The sequence below is a fragment of the Gymnogyps californianus genome, chromosome 1, assembly GCF_018139145.2.
Source record: "Gymnogyps californianus isolate 813 chromosome 1, ASM1813914v2, whole genome shotgun sequence".
NCBI classification, from domain to species: Eukaryota; Metazoa; Chordata; class Aves; order Accipitriformes; family Cathartidae; genus Gymnogyps; species Gymnogyps californianus.
In genome coordinates this window covers 176,814,734-176,826,086 of record NC_059471.1, presented here as the reverse complement: position 1 = coordinate 176,826,086, position 11,353 = coordinate 176,814,734, and the positions used below count along the sequence as shown (strand labels likewise).

The 11,353-nt window shown below is 42.5% G+C and overlaps 1 protein-coding gene across 1 annotated transcript; it reads left to right on the top strand.

Annotated features, from left to right (window-relative positions):
• The first annotated feature begins 4,289 nt into the window (after positions 1-4,289).
• On the top strand, positions 4,290-11,073 carry LOC127026408 (glioma pathogenesis-related protein 1-like). Its single transcript, XM_050911640.1, has 6 exons — positions 4,290-4,469; positions 7,254-7,499; positions 7,922-8,034; positions 8,805-8,887; positions 10,194-10,220; positions 10,307-11,073. Exons 1-6 carry the CDS (start codon positions 4,290-4,292, stop codon positions 10,561-10,563), a joined length of 906 nt encoding a protein of 301 aa, XP_050767597.1. The 3' UTR covers positions 10,564-11,073.
• The last annotated feature ends 280 nt before the right edge of the window (positions 11,074-11,353 follow it).

Here is an 11,353-nt window from a genome sequence, read left to right as displayed (position 1 = left end):
GTTGAAAACATGTATGAAGGGCAAGGAAGATAACCAGAGATACTCTCCGGCTAGGCAAATACTTGTACTCTGTAACAAGCTTCCTGTATCTATGTTGTTGAGATCATGCTAAAAGTCCTTTGTCCTGCACAACCTGCTGAAGCTGTGGCTCCATCAAGGAATCACAGAATGATTGAGGTTGGAAGGGACCTCTGGAGGCCATCTGGTCCAACGCCCCCTGCTCAAGCAGGCCATCTAGACCTGGTTGCACAGGACCATGTTCAGATGGCTTCTGAATATCTCCAAGCATGGAGACTCCCTGCTGCGTTTCAGTTTGTGCCCATTGCCTCTTGTCCTGTCACTGGGCACCACTGAAAAGAGCCTGGCTCTGTCTTCCGTACACCCTCCTTTCGGGTATGTATGTATATGGTTGAGGAGGCTGCTGTCTTCCACAGCATTATCACTGCCTATCCATCTTCCCTTCACAGTCCTTAGCAGAGCTATCGCCAAAGGGAGGAGCGGGCCTTTCACACTTCCCTTATCCTTTGGTTGAGGGGAGGGAGTGAAACAGGCTGTCCTTGAGGGGCAAAGTAGATGTGATAAAGGGCCATCTTGACTGGCAGGAGGTAGGCGCCGCAGGGGAAAGAACACCTACCGACCTCTTGTGCTTTGGTCCCTGTGAGGTCCTGGTACTTTGTGGAGAGAATGCAGCAAGCAATGCATTGTGATTTTGCTCAGTGAGGCTAAGGGGCATAGCTGCAGCAAGCAGTACTGTACAAATTCCCCTGACCAAAACTACAGTAAAACTACCTGCAGTCCAGCCACGTACTGATGGCCTCCCCTGTTAATTGTGAGGCTGTTTACAGCCTCCTCATTACAAAATAATGGCAAGATTTTTTTAGCTTTTAATAAATACAAAATAATTCTTGTGGAAATCCAGTACCACCACCATCCTTTCAGTTAATCTGTTTTCTGCCCTCAGGTGAGATTGTGTAATAGAAGTAGCAATGCGTGTCAGAATATTAGTTTTTCACAGGTCTGGAAGGCCAAGTGATCTTGCAGCTGCCTTATCCCGTGGACAGAACAAGAAACCCCAGCAGATCCACCCCTGTTTGTTCAGCTGAACCTAGCAAGTCAAGGACAAACAGATTCTCTCCCCAACACAAATAACAATACTCTGTGGGGAAGTTGATGATTTGAGGACAAAATTAAATGTAATTTTACAGATTCCCAGGCATCTTGGATATCTGTAATAACAGTCTGTAATCCACTAGCCTTTAGTCCTCTGGCTGAATTGTACATTAGGGAAAAACTAAGAATCTGAGATCTTATGCTTCCAGCCATTTTAAACTGAAGGCAGGAGGTGAGAAGTGAGAAAGGGAGATGTAAACATGGGGATTTTTTCAAAATCATTGGGCTGTACAGCTTCCTGCCCGTACCCAGCTCATTGTGCTAAATTTCACTGGAGATCTGTGCGGGGACAGGTAATGCTTGTATTGTCCAGACAAATACAATGTGATATCCAGATCCCAAAGCTTAATTTTCATCTGGTTTGCAAGATCCACTGATTAATGCTGTCAAAGGATTATAACACTGTTTTTTGTGAAAACATCATTTATAGATGCCTGAGGGCAGGCTGGACTTCTGCTTTAACTATAACAGAATCACTAGATGGAGCCAGAGTCATCTCTGCAGGAAAGTATCTTACAACCTGGATTGTCCTGGATATGTCAACATTTCCTACTTCATAAAGATGTCAGTTCAGTTTCCAAGCACAGAATTTCGACTGCATGCGTATATAACTGCAAGATCCCTGCATTGCCAAATTAATGGTGCAGTTTTAGTGTGGTGATAATTTTTGTACAAATTGCATGTGGTTGTAATACAATCACGGCTTACATTAAGTCTAGCTCACCAAAGGCTTTAGATTGTCATAGATTGCATGGGTGTTACTAGAAAAGAAAAAGAAGAGAAAACATACTACTTTCTAGTTTCAAGGTAATACTCAGCTGGAGAAAGAATAACTGCAGTAAACTGAACTCAGTTGGCCCTGGTTTAGAAAAGCGGCAAGATGACTTTCAAAGGAACAAAGCAGTAGACAGGCCTATGTTCAGTTTAGAAGCAGGGGGAGGGCCATTCACCGTAATGATGTAAACTGTCATAATTTGATCTAAGGATCTCTCCATTACCTGGTGCTCCACACACACACCATACTGCCAGTGGTACCTGGATGGTACCTTGTGGGTTTCAGGAGTGCACATGATGGATTGGAGGGTCCTTGTAGCCCACAACCAAGCAGCTGACAGGCGAGACCAACCTCTGTCCTCCAGTAGGACAGAAGGTAATGGCACCCACAGGAAGAAACCTCCCTCCCAAGATCCCCTTCATCATCCCAGCCTGACCAACAGTCACCAATGCTAGCAAGAGGCCATCCTCCCATACGTTTTAAAATGTCCCACCACAGCTGAGGGCCCCATCACCTTTGCCAATGCTCACACACAGTTTCTGGGATAGAGCATGACAGCAGAAGAGAACAGAAACTACGTCTGCTAGACAAGGGACCTTGGCACTGTTAGTGGTACACCAGGAGGCAGAGTCAGCAGGTGGATCTCGTAAATGTAGGTGAGGTCATGACCATCACATACATGTTCTGGAGGCAGATGGAGCCACAGCCAACCACTGATAGAGGAACAGATAGAGCGATGAGAGCGAAAAGCTCTAATGGCTGGGCTGCAAGTGTGACTACTGCCTTGGACTGGAGTTGTGTCAGGGTGGGTGCTTCTCCTCCTACTTCCCTTTACTTGCCAAGGGAGGTGAGAGTTTGAGATGATCGGTAGTGCCTCACGCGTCTTTTCATCAAGGACATGACAGGACCAAAAGCGTCTTGCACCCAGCTTGCTGTGCCCACGGAGGAAGTGGCCAGTCTCCTCCCACTGACCACTTCGGCTTGGTCTTTTTTAAACAAATAATTTTTTAGAGAAAAAATTGGTGATCTTACTGGGAGAGTTTCAAAGCACAGGAAACTATTGTAAAAAAGAAAAGGGGAAGAAAAGAATACTTGTTCAATTCCCTCTCTGTCCAGGTTTCTTGTGCCTCTGAGAGCTGTTTATTGGCAAGGGCTGTGTTAAGCCTGTCCAACAAGAATAATTGGAGGCTCCCTTTTTGTTTCTTTCCCAAAAGATCCAAAGCACCAGAAGCGCCCCACCCCCCAACTTTGTTGCCTTCTACAGCTGCCCCTACCTTCATGAGAGTGGTCAACAAACCATGTCAGGGAAGAAGAGGGTGTGGAGAGTTGGTAATGCATGGACATCCATAAACACATGCACACAGAGAAATATTTAATTATATGCCTCCTGTTAATAGCCTAGATAGATATAGCTGTGATGGTGTTGGAGGACTACGGGTCCTTCAGCCTATCTGAATTAGGTGTACAGATTGTTACAAGACTCTGAAGCAAATCAGGGGTGTTAATTTAAGAGGGAAAAGCCATAGTGCAAACAGAGAAGGCAACACCAGAATGGCAATTTCCACAAGTGTTCAGCAGGATAAGGCCTAACCTGCAAAACTGAGCAGGTAATCAGACCCACGAACATTGTTTACAATCTACAACATATTTTCTCTGTAAACCTACCTGAGTTACAAGACCTTAGCTCTTAAAACATATGGTTGTCCTTATGCTGTTGCATACTTTTGATACACACCAAACTAGGTCAGAAGGTCTGTTCTGCAGCAAGCTGATGTTGAGGAACTTTTTTTTTTTCTTGTGGTGAAGTCAAATTTCAAAATACGCAGTTTCCCTAATTCTGTTTATTCCTAGAGTAATTCTGAAATGGAAGCAAGGTCCTCCAAAATAATTTTAGTTGAGCTGGTATGACTAAGCTATACTGTAGGAAAATCAGCTGAACAGCAGATTTGTATTTTGTCAAAGCTACCATTTCTATGGTTGACGCAGGTTTTAGGAAAGCTGTTCTGCAGCATCTCTTCAGATAAGACCTACAATCACAGAATGGTTTGGCAGTCAGCCAGAATGGAGCACAGTCAAAGACAAGACAGAAGTATACCTGGAGTGTTGCTCCTTGCTAATATGCACAGCAGATGCCTGTTTCATGGCTTACCCTTTGACGGACAGATATGATGTCAGATAGAGCTGTACTTTATGAAGCAATTTCACTTCCTGCTACTTTGACACTTTCAAGTGCTTCCACACCCAGAGGACAACCTCTGAAGAGCTGCTTGCCAGTATTATCTCCACCTAAGAGATTTTTCTTTTAAAAACTTAAAAAAAATAATACTGAAAGCATTGAAGAATTATGAAAATCACATTTTTCTTTGCTGCGTTGTTCTTACTGGATCTCTTCACTTGCTGTCATGCTTATCCACAGTATCCCTTGCCTGACATAGAAGATGCAAAGTTCATTGAAGACTGTGTGAGAGCTCACAACAGGTTTCGATCCAAAGTGAATCCACCAGCCAGCAATATGTTTCGCATGGTAAGGAGGCATTCATGATCTGTTTGAAAATTAATATAGATTGTGCTGCTGATTTAGCCCATCTTACTCTTCATTTGCTTTGTGCTTTTCTTTCCCTTTCTGTCAATGATTTCTGTACTATATATGTTAGTTCGTCGTAGAAAATAGAAAAGACTTTAATTTTCACAGTATTGTTCAGGTTTAATAATTTGAAGGGAATTCTTTGTTTAGGGACGGATTGCCACTCTAAACTTCAGCCAGAGCAAAGGGCTGTATTGCAAAAAATAGCGTTCAGTTCTCAGCATTTCGTTTACCTCTTTCTAAAAGAGATAGTAATCTGTTTTATGTTAGTCCAGGTTTCATACAGGGTATGTTTGGTATTAAAAAGCTCCTGAGTAGGCAGTCTGCACAACAGGATTTTTTGAAAATCTAGCATCTCCCCTTGTTTCTTCCAATCTAGAACATGTGTTGAAGAAAGGGATTTGCCAGGACATCCATTTAGATACCTGATCTTCATTTGCTGTAGCAGGGTTTGAAGAGTAGGGATACTAATATCTGGGCTGGAAAGCAGAGCTTCCTACAAATACAGTGGATATCAGAACAGGCTCTGGATAGGTCTCAGCTTATTCAGTGGAATATGTAAGGAAAAAGGGAGACAGCTAGCTGAGGGAGGTAACCCCAGGCAGTTCATGTCATTACTCTGAGGCCTTCAGCGGTGCTGCATAGCTGGAAAGGAAGTTAAATGCATAACTGCATGCACAATATGAATAATTTCCATGAAAGGAAGTTCATAGTAAAGAGATAAAATTCACACTACTCGTGATTTTAATTTCCTGCCATTTTAAAAAACAATGTTTAATTTAAAATGCTAGTGCACAAGAGCAAACTTAGCTGCTCAGACCAAAGATCCAGCAAGCCTGGAATAACAGCAGGACAAATACATAGAAACCTCTTGAATCAAAGGTGTTGCATTGTATTTAAAAGCTCTTGATGGATTTTTCTTGTATGATTTTTTTCAGCCTTGAGCTCATGCAAGTTTTTATCATCCCAAGCATCGTGTAGCAAAAAGAGCTGCACAGCCTAACCACAAGTTGTGTGAAGATACCTCCTTGCGTTTGATTTGGACCTGTTAATTCCTAGCTTCGCTTGATAGTCTCTGGTCTTTGTATTGGAAGGAGCAAGTAATTATTGCTTATTTACCTACTTCACACAAGATATCCAGCTGTCTCTGATCAAAGCTGCGGAGCACTCTCTGTTGCTTTACGAAAGCCCTCCGTACTTGAGGATGATCATCCTCCTCCATGTTCTCTCTGCCCTTTCCAGTTCTAGTTCCCCTTCTTAAGGTGGGGTGCTGTGCTGCACACAGCATTTAACAGGACTTCTACAGTGGTGTAATTATATATCTGGTTTTATTCTTGTGGTTTAACCCCAGCCAGCAACTAAGCACCACGCAGCCACTTCCCCCTCCCCCCTCCCAGTGGGATGGGGAGGAGAAAAGGAAAAAAAACTTGTGGGTTGAGATAAGAACAGTTTAATAACTAAAGTAAAAATAAAAATACACTACTAACTAAGAATAATAATAATTGTAATGAAAAAGAATACAACAACAAAAAAGAAATAAGAAAAGAAACCAGTGATGCACAATGCAATTGCTCACAACCCGCTGACTGACGCCAGAGCAGCGATCTGCCCCTCCCGGCCAACTCCCCCCTGTTTATATACTGGGCATGACCTTCCATGGTATGGAATATCCCTTTGGCTAGTTCAGCTGTCCTGGCTCTGCTCCCTCCCAGCTTCTTGCACACCTGCTTGCTGGCAGAGCATGGGAAACTGAAAAGTCCTTGGCTTAAGATAAGCGCTACTTAGCAACAACTAAAACATCAGAGTGTTATCAACATTATTCTCACCCTAAATCCAAAACACAGCACTGTACCAGCTACTAAGAAGACAGTTAACTCTGTCCCAGCTGAAACCAGGACAATTTTGCATTCCTTCTGAAGGAATTTCTAACACTTTATTTGCTTTTTAGACTACTACTAAACATTGGTTTACAAGTGGTAATAGCCATCTCCAAACCTGTCATTATGAACACAAAATCAAAATTGGGGTTTTGTTTTCCTCACATCCCTTAACTTACATTTGTCTGTACTGAATTTTACCTGCCATTTTATTGCTTGGTCATTCAGTGGCATAAAATCTTTCTGCAAGTCTCCCAGACCGGTTTTTCAAATTATCACTTGTGCCACTCAGGATGGGAATGATTCCTCCTCAACCCAGCAGAGATAAGCAAGCCTTTTATTTGCTTTGGCCACACGCTGGGGAGGGAGAAGAGCAGAGAGGCAGAAAGGTCTGGGGAAGGGAGCAGCTGTGACTCTTCTCCTCTCCATCCTGGCCAGCAGAACAGAATTCCTGTCTGGTCTAGTGATAATTGCAAAGTGCAAATCCCTGGACAGCCAACAGCTCCTAGGCAGAAAGTCCCTCAAGCCCCTCTACGGCTGGGGGTTTCACCCGGTTACCTCCTCTCAGACGAGGCAGCTTAAAGACTGCAGTCCAGCTCTAAATATTTTAACAAGCCAGATATCACAGGACAGTGGATAGGTACTACGTGTCCTGCAATATCTAAGGGAGAAAGAAGAAAAAAAATTGCTATGGGAGTAGACATGTCAAGTCAGAGAGAGCAACTGAATGCAGGGATGAGAAGCAAAAAAGGGGAAAAGAATCCTTACAAGTTTCTGTTTAAAAATGTTTGAATTCAGCTAAGTCACTGCAGTGCAGGTTATATTATGTTTTCTTCCTTTTCTACAGTCCTGGGATGCTGCTTTAGCTAAGACTGCCAAAGCATGGGCAAAGAAGTGCAAGTTTAAGCACAATATCTACCTTAAAATGCCGGGGAAGGTGCACCCCACCTTTACCCCTCTTGGAGAAAACATCTGGACTGGCACAGCCACCATCTTCTCTGTGGATGCAGCTCTCAGTGACTGGTTTAATGAAGTCAGCAGCTATGATTTCCAGACCAACAGCTGTACTGGCATGTGTGGTCACTACACCCAGGTGAGTCTTACATGCCCAATGACTTATAATGTAATGGTTTCACAGAAAATCCAAGTACAGGCTTGGAACAGACTGCTTTGGAACAGGAATTACAGCAGGGGTTCTCACCCCCCGGTTTATTGCTACATGAGATTGGAAATAAATATTCCGAGCCCCAGGGATGTCCGAGTCCTATTTCCAGTAATGGTGGAAAGGGATTATCCCCTGACAATTTCATGTTTCCAGGGGAGCCAGATAATAAATGCAAAAACATCTGTCAATCAATCAGTCGTTTGTCTTAGCTGCTCTTTGGGTCGTTGCTCTTGCTCCTGTGTCATCTGTTTTAAACTTCCACAAGATCCTTCCCTTCTCCTTCCTCCCTTAATGCTGTTGCTTTTTCAGTCTTTGAACAGGTGCATTACATATTTCCCTTTGCCCTTCAGGTCGTTTGGGCAGAGAGTTACAAAGTTGGCTGCGCAGTTCACTTCTGCAATACAGTTGAAAATTTTCCAGGACTCTTCAGAGCAGCACATTTTGTTTGTGACTATGGGCCAGCGTAAGTTAATTACGGCATTTGGGGTTTTTTTATTTTTTTAAATACCTTGTAACTGACCTGGTATCAGATGCCAACAACGATGGGAGCAGTTGCAACAAATTTCAGAAGCTACATCCACATGTCACCAGTCCATTGAGAGCAGAAGCTGCTAGATATAGCCAGAGCTGCAGAAAATCCCTTTCTAAAAAAGCAGGCGAGCAGATCATAGCTGAGAACACTCACCATAACTAAGATGGTGGAATAAAATCTGTTTTGATTTCAGGCTCTGCAGGAAAAGTGGGGAAGGTGCAAGCTTTCCGCTTGAGAAAGATTACATCTTTCTATGGCCCCACCTGAACTTCAAACAAGACATTTTAATTGAAGAAATAAAAGGAAGACAGTTCTCTAGTTTATCTCATCTCATACCTTGCAATTTCTGGACTTAATTTTTACAGATTTGTTTTTAAAATACAGGTGGGTAATGAGGGCCTAGAGGCACATTCTTGTATGCTTACACTGAATAATTACACTGAAGAATCAGTATTGCCTGAGAAGTCTCATTAATTTCAAGTGGCGAGAGTCACCAGGTGGCTGCGCCCCATGCCAGTGAGAGCTTTAATCTGATCTAAAAGGAATTTCAAACAATTGCAATGATCAGTTTTTGGATAAAGGGATTTCCCCCCCCATAATAGCTTTTCATGATAAATTATTCTAACAATCTGATGAAACCATGTATTTAAATTGCTTTGCAAATGACTGAGCTAACAAAATACTGTGCTTCTGCTTTGCAGGGGGAATTACCCGAGAAAACCATATGAAGCAGGACGACCATGCAGTGGATGCAGTAAGGAGAAGTGCGTAGACAAGCTCTGTGGTAAGACCAAAGTAATCAACTAAGAAAATTGCATAGAAATAAAAGTGGCCTAATTATCAGTGGAAATATAACAATGGGTCAATTTGCACTAAGTCCATAGTGGGTCTGTAGCCCACCACACAGCAACAGTACCAAACCCTGGTAAGAATAGTATAAGAAGGAATTAATTGAAATACTTTGCTGGTGAAGGCTTTCAGAGGTACAAGCCAGAGTTTCTGATGAAGAGAAGTATCAGTTAGACTCCGCCTTTTATTTGATCAGGAAGTCAAATCTAAAACTTTAGCCCCAACAAATATTCCCCATCTGGTTCTTCTTTCTTAGCAGAAATAGTATATTTAACTTCTGCTTTCTTCTTTGTTTAGTATGTCCTATCACATTTTCCAGACAACTATAGTTCCGAACCAATAATATGACTATACTGAAAAGCACACTTGTTTCTAATTTCTGCAATTTTCTGAAATGCAGCAGTGAGAGCTTGTTTTTCCACAGCAGTTTGCAGCTGTGGACCTTTGTGTCATTACACCTAGTCCCAAATTAGTCAATTTGTGTTTATATACATAGTGTTTTAAATAAACAGAGATTAAAGGACATGCAACAATGTCTTAAATCAAATATGAATTTTATACAGAGGTTTAAAGGGCGTGGTCTCTACTAGCCAAGCTCTAGATAGCTTCAGCTGTAGAAATAATTGAGCATTTGGTATTCTTATTTCCTTCTGTGATATCTTGGCTGACTCATCTTGAAGTCTTCAGACTGATGCATCACACGAAAACTAGAAACATCTCAAAGACTAGGGGGAGGGAGCGGAGGAAGAAAGCTTTTAAAAATTAAGTGCTAGATCCTACAACCCATTTTACCAGATTCTCCTATAGGGCAAATCAGCAATTCCAGTAGGATGCACGTAGGCAATCCTGCAAATGCATCAAAGCTCTTAGTAAAGGTGTACTTCTGTGATAAATTGAGTAGTTATATTTGTCTGTCTGTAACTACTAAATTTGGTTTGTGTATCAATTTTAAATAAATTCTATGTTTCATTTTTATTTGCTATTCCCTCCTCCCCATGACACAAATTCTTCCTAATACAGCTGCTTCTTTTCTGCTTCTTTTTCAACTCAATAAAAAATATGAGCCCCACGCCAGTTGGGAACCTGCTCTTGTTGGCCTGCTTCCCCCTTGCAGGATGTTTTAGGCACTGACTGGCATCGTCAGTGCCATCAGCCAGGCACCAGCAATGGCTTACCTCTTTACATTAAGAACCACCACTGAATGGTACTCACATTTATTTCCTCTTCTGATCTCTTTACAGAAAACACAGAACGTGAGAAGCTGATAAGTACGTATCAAATTGTTCTTAATTGCTTTCCTATAAGTATGGCTAAGTTTGACTGTCTTAACACCTGTTTCTTCACTGTTTTTTAGATTATGCCTACTGGTATCCGGACTGGGATACACAGCCCCAGCCACCACAGCCCCAGCCACCACAGCCCCAGCCACCGCAGCCCCGTCCCCCCAGGCCTCCAACGCCGCCGTACATCCCACCTGCTGAGCATCCGCCTCCCTCTTGTGACCAATACTGTCTTAGTGTTTCAATTTTAAGGTCACTGTTTTTGGTGCTGAGTGCTGGTGCTGTTCTTTTAGTACAACAACGGTTTCCACACACATTTTTTTATGAGTAATGATCAATTAAGATACTGATAGTGATCCTACCACTGTATTACTCTCAGAGAATTGCACCCATTTAAAAAAACACTTGGTCATCTCTCCATTATCCTTGTGATGTTTATCCAGCATAGAAAAGTCTGCTTCTTCACTCAAGGCAAGATACAAGTGGCTGTGCATAGAATTAGTATAATTTATTGGCAGTAGCTGCAACACGCTTCTATGTCTGTACGAGCCTCTTAGCTCTGGCTCAGGGGTAGATTGCTAGAGGGACCATGTAGACTGTGTATTACTATATATGCTAACAAGCCTCCTGGAAACCTGGGGCATCACAAAGACATGTCTGAAGCAGCACACCGTATCCAAAAGAAGCAATAACTCATCTCCATTAACCTTCAATTATCACACACATCATTTTCCCCTGATAATGGAGATTTAACTGTAGGTATTACTTTTTATGAACAGAAGGAGTAAAGCTTGTCCTTTACTATATTTAGCCTATGTGTATCAGTTTCCATTAAAGTTACTCAATTGTCAGTTGTACTATTCTGTTGTTCTCTCAGAGTTAAGCTTTGTCCTCCATAGCTAGAAGAATACCAGGGAAAGTTGATAGAGCAAGGATTAAGATGGGGTGTCAATGGGGAGAGCTTAATTTTAGGATGTGAGATGGTGACAAAATCTGAAATGCAGAGTAGATGACAGCCATCCTGGGCTTGCAGGCAGGGGAAGGAGGGCAGCAGGGAGGAAAAACAGGAGAGGGAAGATAAAATGGGCCCAGGACAGATTCTGGTTCAGAAATGGAAGATC

What these genes read in the sequence shown, in the direction of transcription:
- LOC127026408 (XM_050911640.1), top strand. Translation starts at nt 4,290, where the DNA reads ATGAAAATCACATTTTTCTTTGCTGCGTTGTTCTTACTGGATCTCTTC. An exon ending in CCAGCAATATGTTTCGCATG is followed by an intron (nt 4,470 to 7,253) that starts GTAAGGAGGCAT and finishes CCTTTTCTACAG; the next exon opens with TCCTGGGATGCTGCTTTAGC. An exon ending in GTGCGTAGACAAGCTCTGTG is followed by an intron (nt 8,888 to 10,193) that starts GTAAGACCAAAG and finishes ATCTCTTTACAG; the next exon opens with AAAACACAGAACGTGAGAAG.